A 26622-nucleotide genomic window follows, 5' to 3' on the forward strand; every position below is an offset into this window, starting at 1 on the left:
GTGTTGGCAGTGGTCTTAGGCAGATTCAGTTTCCTTCAATGTGAAAGGGTCATTGGATTTGCAACCTGAAGACTGGGATTTAGAAGTTATCGCACAATTTTGTTAACCGTGTTCCATCTTTGGGGACTCAGTTTCCAAAGAGACTTTAGTTTTTTTTGTTTGTTTTAATCAAACTTACCTGATCATTATGTTCTGTGACACCATTCTTGCTACTTATATAATATTTTGCAGTTTAATTTCATCATCATAATAGAGTTTACTCAAAGCATGGTAATATATATGTAATAAAACTGTAGCCTTGAGACTTTACGTCTGAACAAAAGTTGAACAAAACCTGCTAAAGTTACTGCAAAGTTTTTCTGAAAAATTTACTACTTGTATGTTTTATAACAAGTACCAAAGAGCTATGAAAAATTACGAAAGAAAAGCTAAAAATTGAAATGTTCCCCCATTAATTACTTTTTTCCCCTCGAACTTGATTTGGTTATTTTTTTACCTTCTGCTAGATTTAGTAATGAAATACATTTGTCTAGCTAATGAAAACACCAGAGTTCCATGGCAACACATTTAGGGCTACTGGATTAGATAATGAAGTTCAGTTCCTAGGCTGCTGAGAAACTTAAACAAGGACAAAACTACTTAGCCTTACATAGGGGTTTGTGAAAATCATGAATATAGAGAGTTTCAGATATTAAAAAAAATGAAAGTAGCAATGTAGCTAGATATGAATCTTCATAACTTAGATTTGTTTGAAGTGTTTATTTCCTTTTAACAAAGTGAAATCAGAACCCCCATCCCACATCAGTCTCAAGTTACTGGGATAGGGAGCCTACCCAAAGTCATTTATGAATGCAGAAGGCATAAATGGTAATCTGAAATGAAGGTTAGCTTCCATCATGGACTCCCTGAATACTTGTCCAAGCTGGACCAGCTTCTTAAAAGTCTGATTCCTTTGTTTCCCTATCACACTTGGGCCTTGGGACTCAATTGACATCAAGGGTCCCTACGCCTAGGGTCTAGCCTTCCTGGGCACACTAGTATTCATCCCTCTTAAGTTTTGTTTCCCTTCCTGCTCCTATCAAGATATAGGATGCAGTACAAAGAACTAGAAGCATTGGTTAACTTTAGAAGGTGGGTTCTGTCTTTGTGAGAAAAATCCTTTAGGGAACATGTGCAAACATGTAGCTACCTTCTTGGAGTGGGTGAGGACAAAATGTTGGTAGAAAAAACACTAATTGTCCTAGAAAAATACCTAGACACAAACCTTAAAAAGCCTTAAAAATGCAAATTAAAAATTACCTTATACAGTTAATGTCACCTATGCTTATATTGAATCTTCAGAAATTTCAGACTTCTAAAAGTTTAATACTAGATTCTATAATCCAAATCAAGTTGAAAGTTGCCATTGAACACAAAATAGGTTTTAACACTTAGAAAGTAGTGATTATCTCAAAATAGAAGAATATAGAACTTTGGATTCAACATGGTGAAATATTGTACCTTACTAAGGACAGATCTATTAACAATAGTCTCTGGTGACAGGACAAATTTGCAACTGTATTGTGGCTTGGAGTGAATTTGGATCATTGGATAATATGGTTTAAAATTAATGGGGAGGCTCAGATAAAGCAGAATTGTTAACATCTGTGGAAAATTACTATCCTTTCAAAACACAGCTTTTCTTTATTTACCAATTAAAAGTTTAGCATTTTGATAAAATGGCTACAGGTCAAGAACTGAAGGGAATTGAAAGTCTATAATCATACAGACTTTATATAAAAAACTGTGTGTGTGTGTGTGTGTAAACCCTCATCCTCCCTCCCTGCCAAGTGCCGAAGTTGTGTTTCATCACAGGCCTTTTAATTGGATGTTTCTACAAAGTGGGTAGTAATAACATGGAGCTGAGCCATCTTTTATTTTCTAATTCTCAGAATTTTAGAATTAGAATATTAGGCATGAAAGAGACCTTGAACATAATTTTGTCCTTTTCTTTTGAATGTTTGTAAGATTGAACACCTACTCTGCACCAGGTGCTATTACAGGCCTTGGGGATGCAATGAGGAATAAGACCCACAAGGTAACACTTTTTGGTGGTGGTGCCTTTTTTTTTTTTTTTTTTTTTTTTTTGGTAACAGCCTTAATGAGCTGTAATTCACATTTCACCATACAAATATAGTTAAGTGATTTTTAGTATATTCAGAATTGTGCCACAGTCACAACTGTTGGACATTTTCATCACTTTAAAAAGAAAACCATGTTTAGCTTTTATGCCTCAGTTCCTTCATCTCCCCATCCCTAATTAATTTACTTTCTGTGTCTATGTGTGTTTTGGCCTATTCTGGACATTTCATATAAATGGAATCCACTATGTGGTCATTTGTGTGGCTGCTTTCACTTAGCATGTTTTCAAGGTTTATCTGTGTGGCAGCTGTACCAGCACTTCATTTTCATGGCTGAATAATATTATATGATAGGGATATCCTTTATTTATGCACTCATCACTTGCTGGACATTAAATGGGTTGTTTCTACTTTTGGGTATTAAGAATAATGTTGCTATTGCCATTTGTGTGCACGTTTTGTGCGGAGGAATGTTTTCATTTCTCTTGGGCATATACCTACCTAGGAATGGAGTTGCTAGGTCAAATGGTCACTCTTTTTAAACTTTTTGCGGAGCTGACAGACCACTTTCCAAAGTAGCTGCACCATCTTACATCCCTGCCTGGTGTATGAGAGCACATTTTTACATCCTGCTACCTCAGGTTCATTTTAGACTCTGCTAGAGGTTACTGGTAAACAGCAGAAACTTAGCTTTATTTGCGAGAAATTTAAGACAATTGATTTTCTTTCTATAGGGTCAGGGCTTCTATTCCCTAAGCACCATCATCTCTTTCAGCCACCTGGGAAGCTGCTAGACCCAGAGGTGGGGGCGGTCGAGAAACTAAGGGTCAAGTGGCCAGAGGCGAGTGGCCAGGGTCCCTGCGTCCAGCGGACCTGCGCCACGTGGCCAGGGCTAGACCTCCTGTCGGCGCCGTCAGGCCTGAGTGACGCTTGGGTTCGTCCGGGACCGGTGCCCTGTGCGTCCGCGAAAGAGGCCGAGCTGCGGTGTCGGAGGAGGCTAATGCTGGGTGCTGGGCCTCAGGGCCCGCGCCCAGGGCCTTCGCCAGCCAGGCGGCGGCGCGCCCGCTGGGGGCGGGGGAGTGAGGCCGCGCCCCCGCGACTGTCCCGCCCGCACCCGGCTGGGGGCGGCGGCCCGCCCCGAGCCAGCCGAGGCTCTTCCGCGCCGGCAGGGGCAGCAGCGGGAGCAGCGCGGGGCGGAGCGGCGCGAGCGGCCAGGAGCGGCCCGGCCCGGTCCGGCGCGGCGGCGGCAGCGGCAGCGATAGCGACGCCAGAGCCCGTGGGCACCGTTCGCGAGGCCGCCGGGGCCCGGCCGCACCGCGGGGAGGCCTGGGGGCTGGAGGCCGCCGCTGCCGCCATGCCGCTGCTGTTCCTCGAGCGCTTCCCGTGGCCCAGTCTCCGTACCTACACTGGCCTCAGCGGCCTGGCCCTGCTTGGCACCATCGTCAGCGCCTACCGCGCTCTCAGCCAGCCCGATGCCGGACCCGGGGCTGGGCCCGCGGAGGCGGAGCCGGTAACGGCCCCAGTGCAGCCAGACCCAGCCGCGCTCGTCCGGCCTAGCGTCGGAGGACCCCGGGCCCGCGACGTGGCCCAGTACCTGCTCTCGGACAGCCTTTTCGTGTGGGTGAGCGAGGCTGCCCCGCCCGCCGCGGAGGAGCGGGCCGGAGGGGGGCAGGGGCCGCCATGTCACCCATTATCTGTGGGGGGCGTGGCTGGTGCTAGCGTCCCCTCCCCCCGGACCCCAGAGTGCTAGGCCCGGGGGGGCGGGGCCCGCCGCCGACGAACTGAATGTGGGATTGCGGGGCTGGGGGCTTGGGAGGTGGCGGTACGGTCCTGAGTAGGGGCGGCCCCACGGGAGGGTCGACTTTGAACGCTGGGGAAGGCATTTGGGAACCGGGTTGGGGAGGCTCGGGGAGCGGGGCGCGAGGGGACGTGGACGGCCTGGGAGGGGGCGTAGGGGAGGGGGAGGTGCTGAGGGTGGGGAGTAGAAGTAGTGGCAGAGTTGGGGTTGCTGAGGGGCCGCGGGGAGGGAAACTAGCAGACCTCAAAAGCAGGTTCACCTGGGAGGCTGGATCCGAGTCTGTTACCCCTGCTGTTTTATTAAATTGTGGAGGAAAGGAAGTTGGAAGGCGTTTCCGACTCAGGCACAGAAATGTTGTTAGCGGGTTTTAAATTGAGAGAGGGCAGAAACAATTCAGATGTTGAGCATAGGAGAGTTGTAGGCATCTGGGTGTGTTTGGACGTTCTTGTTTGGGGAGAGGTCGTCTCCCACAACTTTTTTTTCTTTTTTTTGTTATTTAGTGTGTGATTGTCCTTTTTGAGTAGAACAAACACGCAAATACAAGCTGTGCTTCCTTTCCTGCTTCTTGTACCTGGTGATTCATGACACTTTCCTTTGATGTCTGAAGGCAGCGAAACATTTGGAGTCGAGAGGTAGCTCTTCGTTTTAACTGAGGATTTCTCCTTTTAGTGATGCACCTTAAAACAAGGTTTCTAGTTTTTCTGCCAGTGTAAGATAAGCAGCATTTAGGGCATAAATGGTTTCACTTACTAGAACAGATAATTTCAGGCGGGCGGATCAACAGTATTTTGGCTAAAGAACTCCTCTTCCACCTTGGCCTTGAGGGCCTCATAAAAACTCCACGGTGAACAGAAAAGTTCCAGGATTGAAATCTGTCGCTTGGATTTGCTGTGCTGCCTTAGGTCTTGAGTCTTGTCTCTTCTTGTAAATTCCCATTTGGGGTTGAGAGTCGGCTGTAAATGACTGAGATTAATATTCCAAATATACAGAATGATATACAACTCACTTTATTATAATTAATCCCACTGTGCTTCATCAGGAAGCAGTGGGATTTATGAACTCTGTGGGTGTGGATTAAGTTTCTTGGTCCTTCTGATGAAACGATAAGTAGAAGGCAGTGAAGGGTGAAGTTCCATTCCTCCACAGCTGGGTAAAGCTGAACCTTACAGTATGGAAGAAAGAACTCAACCCACATCTCTTGTTTAATTTCTACTAAATATAGATTAAAAAAAATTTTTTTTTTGCATTTCATTTGGCAGGTAAACAACTGAAAGTGATGTGAAGAGTGCTTTTGCTAAATGTTGAGATTATAATGTAGTCTCTTTTTTTTTAATTTTATGGCCACACCTGTGGGATATGGAAGTTCCCAGGCCAGAGATTGAATTAGCAGCAGCTGCAGCAATGTTGGATCTTTTAACCCACTGCACCTGGCTGGGGATCAAACCCGCACCTCTGCAGTGACCAGAGCTGCTGGAGTCAGATTCTTAACCCTCTCGGCCATGGTGGGAGTCCCATAATGTAGTCTTTGACAGTTGCATTTTTTTTTTTAAGTGTAAGCTATAAATAAGCCTCTGAGAAGGAACGATTATTTATATAACAACTACTAGTATTGTTTAATGACTTCCACCCCCTCCCAGGAGTTTCTTTTCATAAAACTCATGTTCAGATTCCAAGGTTAACACCTTTTCATAAAACATTACATAAAGCCTCTTGATTTTCTGTGAAAATTAGTACTTTTAAGAAACTTTCCTTTTCCTCCTACCTTGCCTCATGGGAGTTTGTAATTTCTTCCAATCTGTTGATGATTTTTTTCTTTCTCAGTTGATTTTGCTGTTTTTCTTCCATCTTTCCTCTGTGGTTTTCACATTTTGAGCCTGGCCTTCCTTGGTACTTCAGACTCTCCAAGTGTGCATTGTCAGTTCTCTTCATCACCCATTGCTTAGGCTTCTGCTTTAGTTGCCCACTAGAAGTCTCAATCTCCAAAGCTTTCCTCTGAGGACAGATAGCATTATTAAGTGACTGTATGGTGCAGTCTTTGTCAGAATGGATCCTTTTCGTACTCTGCCCAAGGAGACTCAGATTCAATTTTTTTAAAAACCAAGCAAGGCAAAACAAAAACTGATCTATCTGCCAGTTGGCAAAGCCTGCTAACTGTAATTTTGCACATTGGAATCTCTAAAACTTACCTTCGTAGAGCATAGTTTACATTTATGTGGATATTAATGTCACGCCTTCATTTTTATTAATGTTTTAGGTGATTTTAGGCACGTACTGGCTGAGAAACTGATTAGGGAGAGAATGGGGTGTGGGGCGAAGGTCAGATTATGTAAACCTTGCCTGCTCTGTGTTGGAGTGTGGATGTTATTTCACGGGCTGTAGGCTTTAAGTGGAGTGAAGAGGAGGAGGAGCTGTTATAATGGGATGATGGGTTTTTTTTCAGGGAACCACCTGTAGCAGCAGAGGGGGAGGATGGCATTGTGTAGAGGGGGAAGAGGCTGGGTGATGTAGGGACCTTCGACTCCTCCCCCCAAGGCGAGTTCTCCAGGTGCCTCTGGCGTGGGCATCGAGAACAGGTTAGAGAGAAGCTCCCAGGGTTTTTATACTAACAAATACCCAGATTTGACATGATCATTTGTTTCTTCATGTCTTTCTAGAACTTTCTAAAAAGTTTCGTTCCAGATGAGGTTTAATTTTTTATTCATTTCTAGGCTTATTTTACATTGCTCAGATGTCATCTCCATTAAAGTACCTCTTGAGCCATTTTTGAATGGATCATTGTTTTGAATCATTCAGGTGTTTTTGGCTTTTCATCTTTATTCTTACTCATTAGTTTCATTACTTTTGCTTGTTTTTTTTAATGTTCTTTTTTTTTTTTTATGGACTTGCTTTTAAAATTGTGGGAGGAGGCCATGGCAAAATGAAGAAATAGAAATATGAAACAAGTCTTAAGGTTTTGATTTGATTATATGCAAATGAAATAGTTTAAATAGAAATGTCAAGGGAAAGCCACCAAAAGCCAAAAATGGATTAAAGTGAAGTAACCGTTGAAAGTAGGGATTGGCAAACTGCAGTGGCCAATAATGTTTTTACATTTTTTAAAGTTTTTTTGAAAGGAAGAGTATGTGACAGAGAGCATGTGGTCTGCTGAACCTAAAATACTTACCTTTTTTTTTTTTTTTCCATCAGAGTCACATGGAAGTTGTCAGGCTAGGGGTCGAATCAGAGCTGCAGCTGCCAGCCTATACCACAGCCACAGCAATGTGGGATCTGAGCGGTATCTGCCACCTGCACCACAGTTCATGGCAACACTGGGTCCTTAGTCAACTGGGTGAGGCCAGGGATGGAACCCACACCCTCATGGATACTAGTTGGCTTCTTAACCCACTGAGCCACAATGGAAACTCCAAATATTTACTTTCTGGTAGTCCACTAGAAAAAAAGTTTGTCTTCTGCTTTAAAGAGCCCATCTTCACATAATTATATAATTTGAGAACTGCAAGTAATTAACTAGATTTGAGTCTTTATAAGATGAATATTCCAAAGAAGATTAAAGAAAAATGTTAGCTCCAGAGATGTTGGGGCAGCTGAAGAGAAAAGCTAAACTTGTAAATAATAGGTAGCTAAACAACTTAAAAATGTAGGAAAAATCTTCAAAGTGAGGGGAAAGGAGATTGCTGTTTGATTGCTTGCTAGATGTGTGCCTCGTGCTTTGTGTACATAGTCTCATTTATTTCCCTGATGTAGTGAAATGAGGAGCACAGTCATCAGTGTAGTGAGGAGGAGGGTGTATCTTTGTGTGGTTAGCATTGTATACTCATCACTGGGAGCCTGCAGAAGAGTAGCATTCCAGCTATCCTTTAAAGGGAGGCAGCTGATAAAAGGTGTGTGTGTTGGGGGGGGTGTAATTAGTGCTGGTGTTAAGTAGGACACTGAATAATATCCATATTGATCATATCCTTGGAAAAGGAACAGTTCCTGGTAGTTGAACCACATTTTGTCACAAGGTCATAAATAATGCCCCATTAGTGGCCAGCATTTTATTGGATCAGAAATACCTCCAGGGTCACACAGTGATAACTGTGGCTAGGCTAAGCCTTTTGTTATCGCCCTCTTCTCTTCCTTGCAGGCCAAGTTATGTCATAGCTTAGTTTCTGTTTTCTGGAGTAGAATAGGAGAACCATTCCAGGAGAGAAGGTTTCTTACGGGGCCTTTGAGTAACAGGATTTACTTTAAGCTTGATTAAGTAGGGTTCCTTGGGTCACTACTACGTGGCCTGTTCTGTTAAGGCTGCTCAGGGACAAGCAAAACTTGTTTTTATCTTATGTAGACAAGAGAAAATAAGGCATTTGGCGAAATATTTTTCTATGGTAGAAGTAGTGCATGTTCTCAGAGGCTAAGTTGTGACTCAGGCTACCCACTTTTGGTTTGTTACTCATCCATCTCCCATGTTATGATGAGAAATGTAGTGTGGAGCTTCAGAACTCGTCAGGTTAGTTTAAAAGATTCTAAACTTTACAAAAATTAATTGAAAAATCAATCATGCATGCTTATGTTATAAAAGTCAAAAGGTGCATAAGTGATAAACAATGACAAGTAATCTCCCTCTCGCTGCTACTACTTCTCGCCCCCTAAAGCGGCCGTTACCAGGTTCTCGTAGTCAGTGCTGGCATTAAGTAGAAGACTAAGACATCCCCAGATTGATCAAGTCCCTGACATAGTTCCTATCCTATACATATTATGCAAATGTATGTAGTGTGTATACATATTCTTTTTTGCACGGAAGGTTTTCGCACTGCCTTTTTTTTTTTTCTTCCCCCAGTGAACAAGTTATCTTGAAGGTTCTATATAACACTAGTAAATGTCAAACTGCTGAGTTAGTTTTCCTGGCTTCATTGTATTCCACTGAATGGCTGTTTTACAGTTTATTGAACTAGTCTCTAGGCTGGACATTTAATTGTTTTCCATTTTTCTGCTATTATAAACAGTGCTCTAGTGAACCCCTTATACTTAGATTTACTTACGTTTAAGTTTGGATTCTGCCCACAAGGAAATGCTAGTTGGCTGTGTTCAGCAGGTAAAATGAGGTTTATACTTTTACTGTGGTCTTCAAGGATAAAGTTCAGATTCGGCTTGCTGGAAGTGAGTCTCCTTTTGATTATTGGAGGTGAGGAGGTTCTGTCGATTTAAATATGAGTTGAAGTATTTCTGTAAGAATATCACTAGTGACTTAGTGGGATCTGATTTGGGACTTGCTTCTAAATGAGGAATGCCATGGAGTTCCCGCTGTGGCTCAACAGAAGCGATTCTGACTAGTATCCATGAGGGTGCACATTTGTTCCCCGGCCTCGCTCAGTGGGTTGGGCATCCGGCGTTGCCATGAGCTCTGGTGTAGGTCGCAGACATAGCTCAGATCCTGTGTTGCTACGGCTGTGGCTTAAGCTGGTAGCCGCAGCTCTCAGTAGCCTGGGAACTTCCCAATGCCGTGGGTGAGACCCTAAAGAGAAAAAGAAAGAAGGATGCCACAATTATGTTTCTTTCAGTATTTGCAGTTTTTCAAGCCTTTGTGGGTTTTAAAATTGAGAATTTACCATATCTTTATTGGAACTACAGTATATGTAAATTAAGACAGTTTTAGACTTACGTAAAATATGTAAAATTAAGACAGACTCAAATAGAATAGTTATCAATAATTATTGAGGTGTTTTTAAATACACTTTATTCATGATCCTAAAATGATTTTCGGTTGCTTCCAATCCTGAGCTTTCCCTTTCATAAAAAGTTCACAAAAGGTTCTTTTTACATAAAACCCCGCTGTAATATCAGTTTACTTTTTCGTGCAAAGAAGTAAAAAACTTAGCTGTGCTAATTTTTAAATCTTCCATTTAAATTAAAATAGAAAATGGGGAGTTCCCCTTGTGGCACAGCGGAAACCAATCCAACTAGTATCCATGAGGATGTGGGTTCCATCCCTGGCCTCGTTCAGTGGATTGGGAATCCAGCTGTGGTAGAGACTGCAGATGCAGCTCAGATCCCACGTTACTTTGGCTGTGGTGTAGGCTGGCAGTTGTAATTTCAGTTCAACCCCTAGCCTGGGAACTAGCATGTGCTGGAGTGTGGCCCTAAAAAGCAAAAAAAAGAAAAAAAGAAAGTGGTTATCTATGGGTGATGGGATTATGAAGGGGTTTTGCTTTTTTTTTTTTTTTTTTTTTTTTTTTTGGTAAATCAAAGGTACAAAATTTTTATACTTTTTTTTTTTTTTTTTTTTTTTTTGGTCTTTCTGCTATTTCTTGGGCCGCTCCTGCAGCATATGGAGGTTCCCAGGCTAGGGGTTGAATCAGAGCTGTAGCTGCCGGCCTACGCCAGAGCCACAGCAACGCAGGATCCTTAGCCCACTGAGCAAGGCCAGGGATCGAACCCACAACCTCATGGTTCCTAGTCGGATTTGTTAACCATTGCGCCACGACAGGAACTTCTCTACCTTATTTTTGAACTTAAAAACATTAAAACAATTAACTGAGAAATTAATACTTTTGTAATCCAAGATATATGAGAATGCGGTTTAGATAAATGACTAAATGACCCTAAATTTGATTTCTCTTTTGTTGTACTCACAGCAGCTGGCGTGGTCTGTTAGATGCTTCCCATGTTCTGGGTCCTATAGATTCTAAAAGCTCTTTGAGTGTAGGGTGCAGATCGCACTCATTTCTCTTAACCTCCCACATGCCTTGAACAAATTGATACTAAATGCGTTGAATTGACTTATTTCATATGCCTATCTATACAAACAGGGAATCTTTTTTTTTTTTTTTTTTTTTTTCCTATTTTAGGCCCACACCTGTGGCATATGGAGGTTCCCAGGCTAGAGGTCCAGTTGGAGCTGTAGCCACCAGCCTATGCCACAGCCACTTCAGATCTGAGCTGCGTCTGCGACCTACACCACAGCTCACAGCAACGCCGGATCCTTAACCCACTGAGTGACACCAGGGATCGAACCCTCATCCTTAGGTCTCCTACTCGGGCTCATTAGCCACTGAGCCACGAAGGGAATTCCAAACAGGGAACATTTAAAAAAAATTGTGTTGTGGCGTTCCCATTGTGTCTCAGCAGGTTAAGAACTCTACTAGTATCTGTGAGGATAAGGGTTTGATCCCTGGCCTCACTCAGTGGGTTAAGGATCCAGTGTTGCTGTGAGTTGTGGCATAGGTTGCAGAGGAGGCTTGGATCTGGCATGGCTGTGGCTGTGGTATAGATTGGCAGCTGCAGTTCTGATTCAGCCCCTAGCCCAGGAACTTCCATACGCTGCAGGTGTGGCCATAAAAAGAAAAAAACAAAACAAAACTGTGTTGTAATTAGTCTGGGGATGTTTGGCTGATTTTAAAAATCCTGTTCAGCCGAGAGAAGTGGAATGAGGGATTGGGATTGTGGTTTTGTTTTATAACTTTTTTTCTTAACATGAGTGGGGTTCCTGTGGACTGGTTTAGAGTACAATGAAAATGAGCCTTTTAAACATCTGTTTCATCTTTAAAATTTAGTTTTCTGTACTGTTTATCGAAATGTTTTGAATAGGGCTGTCCCACAGGTAGTTATAGTTAGGGAAGTAGGATGTTTTAGGTAATTAACTTGGGTTTTTTCCTGGTTATTTGAAGGATTTAATCACCAGAAGAGTTTTGTTTTTCAGCAGAACTAATTTTTTTTTGAATTTTTTTTTTTTTTTTAAATAGGGCAGCACCTGCAGCATATGGAGGGTCTCAGGCTAGGGATCGAATTGTTGCTGCAGCTGTCCGTCTATGCCACAGCAACACCAGATCCGAGCTGGGGGCAATGCAGGATCCTTAACCTGCTGAGTGGGGCCAGATATCGAACCTGCATCCTCATGGATGCTAATCTGGTTTGTTACTGCTGAGCCACAATGGGAACTCCAGTAGAACTATTTACTGTTGTTTCATTTCTTTTAAAAATATATCACAGGAGTTCTCGTCAGTGGCTCAGTGGTTAAAAACCCAACTAGTATCCATGAGGACTTGGGTTTGATCCTGGCCTCGATCAGTGGGTTAAGGATCCCGTGTTGCCGTGAGCTGTGGTGTAGGCCACAGACACGGCTCGGATCTTGCATGGCTGTGGCTGAGGTATAGGTCAGCGGCTGTAGCTCTGATTCAGCGCCTAGCCTGAGAACCTCCATATGCTGTGGGTTCGACCCTGAAAAGACTACTACTACTAATAATAATTATTATTACTTCCTTGTTCCACTAACAAGATGGATATAACTAAACATAATTTAATCTTTTGTAATGAATCAGGGCTGCCATTCATTACCTGTAATACATCAGGGCTGCCAAAGGGCTGGATGGTGTGAAGTACTGAGGGGAACCTGAAGAGATCTTAGGGAGTTTGCTTCTTCTATTACTCTCTTCCATCATCTTCCTTTATTTACTTGTTTTAAAAATATCATTTGCTTCTTTTAAAAGTAGAAGGAAGAATGACCTGGGAAGAGGAATACAGCCTCCTTCCTGTAAACTTAGTGAATAAAAAAATTGAAGCCGCCTTTATGTTGTTGTTCATTTTTATTTGCTTTTAATAAAAGGCCTCTTTACCATCTTCATCAAGATCCTTTTGGCTTTTTTGGGTCGGGGTACTTTAAAAATCACTTGAGCATCAGTAATGTGATGTGCCACACTCATCTTTTGAGTCAGGGGCAGCCCATGTTTTCATTTTGTAAGCACTGGATTTGTTGTTTAGCTGCAAGGAGATTTTTTTTTTTTTTTTTGGTCGCCTGGCCTATGGAAGTACCCTGGCCAGGGATCGAACCTGTGCCACAGCAGCAATCCCAGCCGCTGTAGTGACAATGCTGGATCAAAATTTGCTGCTCCATACAGGAACTCCTGAGATGCATTTCTTAATTACTAAGAAAAAGAAAGTTTCCCATTGCCTTGTGAAGAAGGCCCTGCTTTTGCATTGGCGTCTCATGGTTGCCTTTCAGTTCTCAGTCCCTCCTGTCAGTTTTCTTCCTCCTCCTCACTGCTTTCTTGAGTCCACTCCCCTCTAATACCTGAGAACCTTTTCTTTATGACGTTTATGGTTCAATACCAACTGTAGATATCTTTTGTCCCATTGCAGTACATTTGAAAAAAAAATATATTTTTTGGTTGTCAGTTCTTAATGGTTTTTTTTGTGACCATCCATCCTCCTCTCCACATCTCTTTTTTTTTTTTTTTTTTTTTCTTTTTTTTTTGAAAGGGCAAGGCCGGGCAGGATGTTTAGGTGCCGGACATTTACTGTTCATGATAACTTCATTTTCCAGAATAATTTTCTTCTAGACTATCAAAATCTTACTATAGGAAATGATGTACCTAGGTGCTACCTATGGTTTTTTTTTTTTTTAAGGTGCATACAGTTTTATACATACAGTACAAAGTTTACACACAATTCAGTTGGACTGAAGGGAAGCTGGCCTGCTGGAGGGTACATGTTTGGACAAAGCTCTGAATTAACTGGTAGGCTGGTACCTCGCTTCCTCACTCCTCATCCTTATCTTACCACCAATAAAAGTGTCCTTTCATATATTTATCTTGTACTGGTAGAAAACTGGAATGGCTCAGTCATTAGAAACAGTGGCTGAGGAGTTCCCATCGTGGCGCAGTGGAAACAAATCCAACTAATATCCATGAGGATGCAGGTTCAATCCCTGGCCTCGATCAGTGGGTTAAGGATCTGGTGTTGCCGTGAGCTGTGGTGTAGGTGGCAGATGCGGCTCGGATCTGGCGTTGCTGTGCCCGTGACGTCGTAGGCCAGTGGCTACAGCTCCGATTTGACCCCTAGCCTGGGAACCTCCATATGCCATGAGTGCGGCCCCAAAAAGACAAAAAAAAAAAAAAAAGAAAGAAAGAAACAGTGGCTGAATTCCTAACATAAACTTTTTTTAGAGTTTCTTTTATTTTTCAACAGGAGGAAATAAACTTCCTTTCTTTGGTTTGTGTGCAGGTTCTGGTAAATACTGCTTGCTGCGTTTTGATGTTGGTGGCTAAGCTAATCCAGTGTATTGTGTTTGGCCCTCTTCGAGTGAGTGAAAGACAGGTAAGTCCAGACAGCAACGATGAATTCTTGCAAACAGATTTTTATTTGTACGAGTTTTGTTTGTTTGTTTTGGGCTATACCGGTGGCATATGGAAGTTCCCAGGCCAGGGATTGAAACTGCACCACAGTTGTAGCAATGCCAGATCCTTAACCTTCTATGCCACAAGGGAACTTCCTCTTGCAAACAGATTTTGTTTTTTAAAGTTTGGTATAATTTCACACTTAAAGAAAACTTGCGCAGGTACTGTGAGGAACTCTTGTATAGACTTTATTCAGATTCAGAGTTGTTAACACTTTTCTCCATTTGCTTTAACATTCACCTTTTACTTACATATACATGTTTTTTTCTGATCCATTTGAGAGTAAACTGTGACCATCATGCTCATTTACCCTCAAATAGTTCAGGATGTATTTTCTAAGAGCAAGGACATTTTCTTACATAACCATAGCACAATGATAAAAATCAGGAAATTCAGCATTGATAAAATACTTTATGTAATCTACAGTGTGTATTCAGTGAAGCTAAGTTGTCCCAATATTGTTCTTTGTAGCCATTTCCCTGTGATTTTATGAGGTAATTTTAAAAGACGCTCTGATTTGTTTTAGTTTGAATAATCATATATGGCATTCTTTAGAACGTGGGTTCATTTCCAAAGGAGTTTACTGAGAGATTTTAGTTTATCCCTTTGGAAAAGTGTATTAAGATTCATCATTCTACAAGCAGTGTTGAGATGAGATAGTCTGACATTTAAACATTCTCAGAATGTATATGTGAGGAAGACATGTTTGCTTGCTTTTTTTTTTTTTTTTTTGTCTTTTTGCCATTTCTTGGGCCGCTCCTGTGGCATATGGAGGTCCCCAGACTAGGGGTCCAATTGGAGCTATAGCCGCCTGCCTACGCCAGAGCCACAGCCACTCGGGATCCGAGCCGCGTCTGCAACCTACACCACAGCTCACGGCAACGCCGGATCCTTAACCCACTGAGCAAGGCCAGGGATCAAACCTGCAACCTCATGGTTCCTAGTTGGATTCGTTAACCACTGCGCCACGACGGGAACTCCAAGACATGCTTTCATTAAAGAATTATGCCACAAGCATACTGTGCAGATTGGCATTTCCCTGAGGATTTTAGTGGATAGAGTGTGGAATGGTGTTTCAAAGTAAGAATTCTGATTCAGCCTTTAAAACAATAACATACGAACAGAACTGTATTGTACTTTATTTATCTTATCCCAGTGATAAGACACAGGAACCTATTACATTAAAAGTACAACAGTGGCTTCACCCCTTGCCTATCTCAGATCTCTTGAAAATATAAGCTGAGAGTTTTAATCAAATCAGTTTAGAGTTGAAATGCAGTTACTATGTGGTTGCACCCTTGGATGCTGTTATGAGCAGAGCTGTCTTCCCAGAAATTTTTCATTAATGAGTATGGAGCACTTTCTCCAAAATATCAATTCCTGAGGTCGTATGGATGAGATCAGTAGAAAATAGAGGGTGGTTTTTTGTTTTTTGTTTTTGGTAAGTTACGGGTTTTTTGTGCTTCTTTTGTTTTCAAGGAAAACTTTTGACTTGTGGGTCAAGCCTGGCAAGACATCTAATTGCTGGTGGATTGATCTGGCCCCACTTGGCCTTATATACTACTTTCTTTTTCCTAAAATGTTATATTTCAGTTCTAAATTTACAGAAAATATAATCATGGAGTATTACAGAGGTTTTTAAAAATACCTGGAGGTAATCGTAATGGGTACATTTGTTATTCAACTCTACTTTCAGTTTTTTCAGTATATATCAGGTCTTTCATGTTGTTCCGTGATGATAATTTTTGACCAGTGTCACCCAGTAGCATTTATTAAGCACTGTTTTGAGTTAGAACTCTACAGAATTGACACGGGTTTGCTTAAAGTTCAAGAAATACAGTGATACTAGGGGCAAAGACATTGAGTATCTAAAATGGAACAATTATTAAACTGTTAAGGGGTGGTTTAGAACAAGGATTTTTTTTTTTTTTTTTAATGTGCTTAGTGCCCACTATGGCACTTGTCTAACCATTGTATGTATGTTAACTTAGTTCTCCCAGTGGTTATATAAGGTACATGATATTGTTACAAGACCCAACTTGGGAGTTCCCATTGTGACTTAATGGGTTATGAACCTGACTAATATCCATGAGGGTGTGTTTTTGATCCCTGGCCTCACTCAGTGGGTTAAAGATCAAGCGATTTGTGGCATAGGTTGAAAATGTGGCTCAGATCTTGCATTGCTGTGGTGTAGGCTGGCAGCTGTAGCTCAAAAAAAAAAAAAAGAAAAAAAAAAAGACCCATCTTGTAGATGGGGAAACCAAAGCACAGGGAACAGGGATGTTAAGTGACTTGTCCAAAGCCACACAGCAAATAGATGGTGGAGCGAAGGTTCAGAATCAGGGTACAAAATGTTCTAGGTTTACCTCAAGTTTTCTTGCCTGAGATCTGGAAACAGACATTCACCAAGGATTCCTGGTTTGTTCTATTCTCTGAACAAAGGATGTATAGTCAGAGTACAGTGTTTTAAAGTTCTCAAAATAATTCTTTAAGTAGTCATGTTATCAGTTTGTTCCACATGTAGGCTCAATTATTTCTGTTTTTATTCTGCATTTAGGTTCTTTTATTTCTGTTTTTATTCAATTTTGCTTTTCTTTCTGTTTTAAGTTTTCGAATTTGCGAAACATTTACATGGTTCAAAAGTATATATGAAAGTATACCTGGAGTTCCCATTGTAGTACAGTGGGTTAAGATCTGTCTGCAGCAGCTCTCATTGCTGCAGAGACAGTGGTCCCCAGCTTGGCACAGTTCATTAAAGGATCTGGTGTTCCCACAACTGTGGTTCGGATTCAGCCCCTGGTCTGGGAACTTCCATATGCCAAGGGTATGACCATTACAAAATAAAGTATACTTAGGAGCCATGTTTTCATCCTTATCCTCTGCACTCCCACAGATAGCTTGATTATAGTAATATTTTTTTTTTTTTGACTTTTTGCTATTTCTTTGGGCCGCTCCCGCGGCATATGGAGGTTCCCAGGCTAGGGGTCGAATCGGAGCTGCAGCCACTAGCCTACACCAGAGCCACAGCAACGCGGGATCCGAGCCGCATCTGCAACCTACACCACAGCTCACGGCAATGCCGGATCGTTAACCCACTGAGCAAGGGCAGGAACCGAACCCGCAACCTCATGGTTCCTAGTCGGATTCATTAACCACTGCGCCACGACGGGAACTCCTAATATTTTAATATCTATTGGCTTGATGCCCCTCATTGCCCTTTTTTTCTCCCAAGATAGTAAAGATTTTTAAAACTGGCAGGCTCAGTGGGTTAAGGATCCAGCATTGTCACTGCTGTGGTGCAGGTTGGATCCCAGGCCTTGGAACTTCCACATGTCGCAGTCATGGCCAAAAAAACAAGTAAACAAACAAACAAACAAAATAGGAAAAACCCCAAAACCTGGACATTCTCATTGTACAGTGAAGTAGATATGTGATAGTGTACAATTATATAGCTTCTTTGGAAATAAGGTGGGTGTTACGTATTAGAAATCACAACATTTGTAACCTTTGATTCTGTAATGCTGAGAAAAATAGAAACTCCCACAGAGAGATTCATTACAACATTTTCCAAATGGTGAAAAATTAAAAACGTTTCACTGTCCCCCTGTAAATACTAAAGTGGTCTCTTCAGTAAAGTTCTCACAATATAAGTGAAATAAAATTGTGCAAAAATCAATGTTGTACATTTAGGAAGAAAAATGCGTTAAAATGTTAAGGCATCATTTTTGTTTTATTTGTACTTTTTCATATGTTATTGATAATGGCTGGCAAATGAGCATATGTTATTTTTGAATCTTGAAGGATGTTAAAAAAAAAAAAAAAGAGTATCTAATCTTTTGTTTAAGAATCCTGAGAGCAGAAGTATTAAAAGTGATACTTGTAACTCTCACCATTCTTTTTTATTTTGTGTTGGAAGTATATATATTAATAATACGTAAGGTATTAAATTAACATCACTCCCACCCACCTTTTTTATTCCTTTTTGGCCACCCTGTGTCATGTGGAGTTCCTGGGCCAGGGATCATATCTGAAGTGCAGTTGTGACTTATACTGCAGCTGTTGCGACAGTGCTGGATCCTTTAACCCACTGTGTCAGGCTGGGGATCGAACCTGCTTCTTGAGGCTGAAGAGATGCCACTGATCCCGTTGTGCCACAGTGGAAATTCATATCATTCCTCCCCCCCTTTTTTTAGGGCCGCACATGGCATATGGAAGTTCCCAGGCTAGGGGATGAATCAGAGCTGCAGCTTGGGATCCTAACCTACTAAGCGAGGCCAGGGAATGAACCCTTCTCCTCTTGGATACTAGTTGGGTTAGTAACCTGCTGAGCTACAACAGGAATTCCCTATCACTACCCTCCCCCACGCTTTTTTTGTCTTTTTAGGGCTGTACCTGCAGCATATGGAGGTTCTCAGGTTAAGGATCTAATCCAAGCTGTCGCTGTTGGCCTACACCACAGCCACAGCAATGTGGGATATGAGCCGCATCTGCGACCTCCGCTACAGCTCCCGGCAATGCTGGATCCTTAACCCACTGAGCAAGGCCAGGGATTGAGCCTGCGTCCTCATGGATGCCAGTCAGATTCATTTCTCCTGAACCACTATGAGAACTCCCCTATCACTCCCTTTTTAGCGGCTAAAGTTTCATAACTGACTGAGGAATTCAACCCAAAGTCTATATATTACTCTCTAGGTTTTTTACCTTTATTCTTCAGAGGGCTCATTTTATTCTTTGCTTTCTATTTTCTTGTGGACAGTTGTTAGAAAGATGAGTATAGAATATTTTCTCCTTAAAAGCCAGTTTTTGTTATGTTCCATCTCTTAAATGAGTTAGGTGTAATGGTACTCACCTTTATAAATATTTTTCTTTTTAGCACCTCAAAGACAAGTTTTGGAATTTTATTTTCTACAAGTTCATTTTCATTTTTGGTGTGCTGAATGTCCAGACAGTGGAAGAAGTGGTCATGTGGTGCCTCTGGTTTGCTGGACTGGTATTTCTGCATCTGATGGTTCAGCTCTGCAAGGACCGGTTTGAATATGTGAGTTTTATAGCCAAGCTCTTTGCCTGCTTAGTCACCCATTTGCCAGGTTTGTATTGTGTAAAATGAGTGAGTCGTGACATGGATGTGCAGGGTAGTTCTCCAGGGCAAGGCTCCTGGACGAGGTACCTACTCCCTGTTCTTAGGCAACTTTAGGCAGCAGCCAAGGAGTGCGGGATCAGTGGCCCCTAGGGAGGTGTCATTCCTCCCCGGAAGTCTTACATCGCCGCCCACCTGGGGCAGTTCACCTACACACACTGTTTTGATCACAGCACAGGGAAACCTTAATATGTAAACTGAAAAACTGCTCTCTTCCAAATGTTTTCTGTTCTGATCTCCTTCCACTTCCCCCCTTATTAGTCTGATTCTTGGAGTTTTTCTTTCTGACTAGTTAACATTATTTCTTTTCTTTTTTTGTCTTTTATCAGGGCCGCACTCTTGGCACATGGAGGTTCCCAGGCTACGCCACAGCCACAGCCACGTGGGATCCGAGCCACATCTGCAACATACATACACCACAGCTCACGGCAATGCCAGATTTTTAACCCACTGAGCGAGGCCAGGGATCGAACCATCCCTCCTCCTCATGGATGCTAGTCAGATTCATTAACCACTGAACCACGATGGGAACTCCAATTAATGTTATTTCCAGCCCTGGGCAAGGACTGCATTAGCCCCCATGGCTTCCTTGGTCCCTCAAGAAGAAGGTCCCTTTTCCACCTGGTACAAGATCTGCCTCAGCTTCAGATCAGAGTTATGCAGGTGAATCTTCATAAGATTAGTTAGTGCTTCCGAATTAAGCTCCTGGTTCCTGGGTAAATGGGCACCTGCAGTCCTCCAGGAGCTCAGTTAAACCCACTCCGCTACCCTGTTTGCCCCTTTTCTTACCCAGTCTTCCTGGACTAGGTGGTCCTTGTACCTCTGTGTGAGTTAACCTCAGTCTCAAAAGGCATAAAGCTGTTTCATCCCCCATCCTGGGTCATGAACTGGAGTTTCTAACCTCCCTAACTGGTGTGGTATCTACACCTTCCTGCTCAGGAGTCACAGCTCCTGGCCTTCTTTTCCATGCTGTTCCCTCTCCTTGCATACTATTAACATAGTATTATGATAGTAGTAAAACCACGCCTAGATTACATTTTAGTTGTCTTACCTGTGAACAGGCAAGGAAAGTCCTCCCAAGTGATTTAAGAGCAAGATTGAGAACGCAACAGAACATGGTGCTGTTCTGAGTCCTGTTGATGCTGGCAGGGAGAATTACCTACTTCTGGTAGATTTCTTTTAGAGGCTTATAATCCCTCTGGGAGGAAGATACTTGAGAATTTAAGATGAAAATATAATGTGTATTGTTTTGTAAATTAAATGATACAGACCTCAAAATATCAGCTTATATTCGTATTTGGGTTAGTTGGAGAATTTTGACCATCTGATAGAGGGATGTTTTCTATCCTTGCATTTGGCCATGCAGCTAAACGTGGACCTCCAAGCAAAGACACCAAGATTAACCTTGAGTTTCCCAGTCGGATTTAACACTCCCATCCAGAGGAATGAGCTTCCTTCTCCTGTTTTGTACTTTCAGCTTTCCTTTTCTCCTACCACACCGATGAGCAGCCATGGTCGAGTTCTGTCTCTGCTGATCGCTATGCTGCTTTCCTGCTGTGGGTTAGCAGTTGTCTGTTGTGTCACAGGCTACACCCACGGGATGCACACATTGGCTTTCATGGCTGCAGAGGTAAGTTGCATACACAGGCTTTTCTGATTATGTTCCTGTATATTTTAAAGGGAGCTAGAGGATTATTTTAACCCATGATGGATATCTGGTCTTTTATTTTATTATTTTATTTTATTTTTATTTTTTTGTCTTTTCTAGGGCTGCACCCATGGCATATGGAGGTTCCCAAGCTAGGGGTCTAATTGGAGCTGCAGCTGCCAGCCTATGCCACAGCCATAGCAACTTGGGGTCCATGCCACGTCTGCGACCTACACCACAGCTCACGGCAACGCCAGATCCTTAACCCACTGAGCGAGGCCAGGAATCAAACCAGAAACCTCATGGTTCCCAGTTGGATTCGTTAACCACCGAGCCATGATGGGAACTCCTGGTCTTTCATTTTAAAAAGCATTTTTTTTTTTAGTTCCTTCGTTTTGATTGGGTATTGATACTCAGTGTGCTTTTATGTATGTTATTTCATGTAGTCCTTGTACAACCTAACAAAAAGTACACTTGACTCTTGAACAGTGTGGGCTTGAACTGTGCAGGTCTACTTATATGTGGATATTTTTCAGTAGTAAATACTACAGTGCTACTCAGTCCCTGGTCAGATGAATCCACGAATGCAAAGAAATTGGATATGGAAGACTGACTATAAATTATATATGGATTAATGCCTGTATTGCCCAAAGGTCAAGTGTACTTATTTTTGCCAACATTTATATAGTGCCTGCTCTATGCTGGGGATTGTTCTAATGCTTTTCTTTTTCTGCTGTTTTTTTGGCTACACCCCCTGTGGCATGAGGAAGTTCCCAGGCCGGGGAACAAACGAGCCACAGCAGTGACAACACCAGATTCTTAGCCTGCTGAGGCACCAGGGAACTCCTGAGGATTGTTGTAAATACCTTTCCTATATAGCCTTATTTTATTATTCCTGTTTATGAATATGGGGAAACAGGCATGGAGGGTGAAGTGAATTGCTTAACGTTCCAAAGTGGCGAAAGTGGCACAATCCAAGTCCTGTGACTTCCAGATGGGAAGGATTTTCTCCTTAAAATATTATAAGCAATGATTGGTGATGGTTAACAAGGAAATACTCTATAACTGATTTTTTTTAGGTCATAAATTAAGATTTTACAGACTAATATAATGTAAACTATATTATTTTGAAAGAATAATCTGAGATATTCATGTATTGTTTTAAAATTTTTAAAACCTTTCTGAAAATGATTTCTGTTTAATAGAAATCATATTTTTTTGTATGTCCTTTATATTCAGTGACAATATTTGCTTTTTTCTACAGGCCAAAGACAGAATACATTTATCTTGCCCATAATTGCTATTAATAAAAAAATGAAGTAACAGCTATCTAATATCAATATCAGTAGGTAGCTCATATCAAAATGCTAGGTTTGAACTACTAATTGGGAATATATTAGAATAGGGTTAAAATTTATTTTGCTTAATAGCATTCACTATAGTAGCATAAGTAAAATTAGTAAAGAACATTTAAGTATTTAATGAAAACATTTGCAATCTTATTTGAATACTTATATGAAAAGCATATAAGTGTATTGCTTCTTGAAAGAATATATTTAAAATTTTATTTGACTTGTTAATTAGCTTGTTTTAGATATATTTTATTATAAATCATTTGAATGATACTATGTTTTCCTTTTTTGTTTTTCTAACTTTTTCATTGCTATTAGGCCAAACGTTGAAAAAGGTATACCTAAAAGTAAAGACATTTAAATAAGGTCTATTGGGTCATAGTACTTTTTTTTTTTTTTTGGTCTTTTTGCCTTTTCTTGAGCTGCTCCCTCGGCATATGGAGGTTCCCAGGCTAGGGGTCGAATCTGGGCTATAGCCACCGGCCTACGCCAGAGCCACAGCAACGCGGGATCCGAGCTGCCTCTGCGACCCACACCACAGCTCACAGCAACGCCAGATCCTTAACCCACTGAGCAAGGGCAGGGATCGAACCCGCAACCTCATGGTTCCTAGTCGGATTCGTTAACCACTGCGCCACGACAGGAACTCCCATAGTACATATTTTTATTTTAGTTCATTAATTTTTTAAGATGATTTATCATTTGACATTTTGAACTAAATCATATTTTTTTATTCATAGTGGTTCTCTTCTATGTAAAATATTTTCCATTTATTTTGGAAGTTCCCTGATCTTAAATATAAAGAATGTAACAATTTTATTCTGCTAGATTAGGAGGAAAATTTTCTTACTGTCAACTTTATAGTATAAAATACCGTGAGAGGCTTATTTTGGGACTGATTTCCTTCATTCTCTTTTGCTCTGCGCGAGTGAAGGGGGTACAGAAAGCATTATGAGAGAGGAGGTGTTCATATCCAGGATAGTAGTACCTAAACTGTACTTTGGGTATAGCCTGACCAAGTATTTAGACACCCTCTTAGGATAATCGGTTATGGTGACTTAATGCTGTATCAAACAGAATGGATTGTCAAAACTACTAGATTGAACTTCAGAATTGTGGAAGGCACCCCCAGAAGATGGACAGGTGTAATTGGTTGTCGCTTGTTAATAAGAAAATGCTCAATAAAAGTTGAATTTCTAGGTTATGAAAATATTCCCTGGAAACTAGAAGCACATAAAATAAAATGATTGGTAACTTGAACACCTTACTTCCCCCCCCCCTTTCAGTTTTAATGAGATATAATTGACATGAAGCATTGTGTAAATTTAAGGTGTCCAGCATAATGACTTGACTGACATTCATTGTGAAATGATTACCACAATAAGTATGATTTCATATTGATACCAAAAAAAAGTTTTTCCTGTGATGAAAGTTTTTAGGATCTCCTCTCTTGACAACTTTAAGATCTGCCATAAAGCACTGCTACCTGAGTCATAATGTTGTACATTCCGTCCCCACTACTAGTTTATCCTAGGATTGGAGGTATGTACCTTTTGACTGCCTTTCTCCAGTTCCCACAACCCCAGACAGTGAACAGCCTGCTTTTTCATTGAACTGAGAAATGTTTGTCTTTCATCATTTTGTAAAAATAAGTTTGGTCTGAGCAATCTTAAATTTTACTAAAAAAAAAAACTCTTTTTTTTTAATAGTCTCTTCTTGTGACAGTGAGGACTGCTCATGTGATTTTACGGTGAGTAGATATTCGAGAAAGAGGTGACTGAGGTTTACTCATACAGTTGATTTTAAATATAACATGTGTAAGATATATAATGTGACTATACTATATCATGTTTAAACCAAATTCAGTTGTAACAGTAAGTCATGAACATTCTTCTCTCTTCACCGCAGATATGTAATTCACCTTTGGGACCTCAACCACGAAGGGACATGGGAAGGAAAGGGAACATATGTCTATTACACAGATTTTGTCATGGAGCTCACTCTCTTATCCCTGGACCTCATGCACCATATTCATATGTTGGTAAGTTTTCCAGAAGGAGCTCTAATAGCTAAGTTTTTTTATAATTAGGAGCCCAGTTTGGTACATTAACAAGTGAAGCATTTATGGGTGACCCACCTAAAGATTATAAAAACAATCCTTCCTGGATTCATAAATTTGCCATCTTTATAATTAAACCAAAATCTTTATACTTAATTCCTCGTACTTCATTGTTTACATTTTACCTTGATGTGTAAGAAATCACCATGCCGAAAACCTGCTTCATTTGTTAGTACTTGAGTGATCTGAGAATGGTGAGAATCAACATATTTGGTGGGCACTTCCTTTAAATCGCAAGCCTATCAAAGTAGCATTTAAAAATTATTGGGTTAAACACAGCACGTTTCTAAGTCTCCTTTTTAAAAGTAACTTTGAGGAGTTCCCGTCGTGGCGCAGTGGTTAACAAATCCGACTAGGAACCATGAGGTTGCGGGTTCGGTCCCTGCCCTTGCTCAGTGGGTTAACCATCCGGCATTGCCGTGGGGTGTGATGTAGGTCGCAGATGCGGCTCGGATCCCGCGTTGCTGTGGTGCTGTGGCTCTGGCGTACGCCAGTGGCTATAGCTCCGATTCGACCCCTAGCCTGGGAACCTCCATATGCCACTGGAGTGGCCCAAGAAGTAGCAAAAAGACAAAAAAAAAAAAAAAAAAGTAATTTTGAAAACATGCTTTTAAAAAGAAGGCCCCCCCAAACAGATGTCAAAGATAACTGTTGACGTTTTTATTTACTGCTTCTTAAAATATTCAAATTCATACATTTATAAATTAAGGTCACGTAGTGGGCATATAGTTTAATTTTTTGTAGCTAATGTATTAAGTACATCTTTCTATGCTAGCAACAATCCTTCTAAATCATTTTGACACCTTTAAGATAAAAATTCCATGACATAGAGGTACAATGGTTTCATTAACCAACCCTCATAATGAAGTGTTTACATTGTATTCAGGTTGCTACTTCACATCTTTACATAATTTTTTGGGGTCGCATAATAGCTTTTTTAAAGTTTTATTGAAGTATGGCTGATTTACAAGGTTGTGATAATTTCTGCTGTAACAATAGTAGGTTTTTTAAAGTACTTTTATCCTCTTGTTTACTTAAATATTATTTTCGCATGTAATTGATCTTCAAGGTGTTATATGGAAAATGTAATGAGGGATGTAATTATATTTTATAATAAATATAATTAATGACTATATCATATTACGTTATGTGAGTTTACAATATAACTAATCATCTACTGGGCACGTTGTCCATTTCTTGATTTTCTTTTTTAATACTTGCCTGGATGGAGATCATTTTGCATAAAGCTTTTACAATTTCTGATTAGTTCCTCGGGAAAGATTGCTGGTGATGGAATGACTAGGCCAGAGAGCATGTACATCATTTAGGGTCGTGAGATGAATATGTGCATTTGCTTCCTGAAAGATTGCTCCAGTTCACTTTGATCAACAATTGAGAACTTCCGTTGCATACCTTACCCTCAGCTCCAGCAAGTTCACATTTATTTTTATTGTGTGTTTTTTTCTCTTTCTCTCTTATTAAGTTATTTGGCAACATCTGGTTATCTATGGCCAGCTTGGTCATCTTTATGCAGCTGCGTTACCTATTTCATGAAGTACAGCGTCGAATCCGCCGGCATAAGAACTACTTGCGAGTAGTTGGGAACATGGAAGCCAGGTAAGTAAGCACAAGTTCATGTGCCCACATGGACCCATTATTGATCTTTCATCACAAATCCCAGGTTATTTGAGAACCTCTCGTAAACTGTTGATAAGGGTGAAGAGTATAGGCTCTGGAGTGAGACTGTCTAGCTGTGAATCCCCGCTTAGTTGCTGTGTGATTTGGGGCAATTAACTTACCTCTCTGTGCCTCAGTTGCTTAAGTCTAGGGATGATAGTAGAACCTACTTCCTGAAACTGTTGGGAGGATTCAATGAGATAATAAACATAAGGTACTTAGATTGGTACTGGGTACATAGGACATACTCGGTTAATATTAGGTTCTTTTATTAGGTCATTATTTTTATCATCGTTATTATAAAATGAAACTTACCTTGGGCTTCTGCCCTTTTTGTTCCTTACACATGGACACACACACACTCTCTCTCACACTCTTAACCTCGTTGTAGGAGGCCACTCACTTGCTGTCCTGAGGTTAAACCAAGCCTGAAGGTGTGAGATTAACAGATATCCTATTTGTGTCCAGGGAACAGTTTGTTTTCTGAGGGGATCTTAACTCCTCTGATTACCCAGAAATGTTTGTTTGTTTTTTTTTCTTTTATCTCTGTTTTATTTGTTTTGTTATTATTATTTTTTTAATAGTTATTTCTCCAATACAGTTTTCTACTGTACAGCATG

The 26622-nt window shown here is 41.1% G+C and overlaps 1 protein-coding gene across 1 annotated transcript in view; it reads left to right on the forward strand.

Moving 5' to 3' along the window:
• The first annotated feature begins 3270 nt into the window (after positions 1–3270).
• AMFR (autocrine motility factor receptor) overlaps positions 3271–26622 on the forward strand; it is a 46939-nt gene continuing 23587 nt past the window's right edge. Inside the window, exons 1-7 of the mRNA XM_021097092.2 lie at positions 3271–3741; positions 13897–13989; positions 18943–19107; positions 20684–20836; positions 23916–23956; positions 24115–24247; positions 25809–25942. Of these exons, the coding sequence (XP_020952751.2) occupies positions 3475–3741; positions 13897–13989; positions 18943–19107; positions 20684–20836; positions 23916–23956; positions 24115–24247; positions 25809–25942 (986 nt within the window). The 5' untranslated portion in view covers positions 3271–3474. The remainder of the gene's footprint in view (positions 3742–13896; positions 13990–18942; positions 19108–20683; positions 20837–23915; positions 23957–24114; positions 24248–25808; positions 25943–26622) is intronic.

The sequence above is a fragment of the Sus scrofa genome, chromosome 6 (genome assembly GCF_054392235.1).
Source record: "Sus scrofa isolate SSC_HxYL_T2T_F1_AM1 chromosome 6, Sscrofa_HxYL_maternal_Yorkshire_Landrace_v2.0, whole genome shotgun sequence".
NCBI lineage: Eukaryota > Metazoa > Chordata > Mammalia > Artiodactyla > Suidae > Sus > Sus scrofa.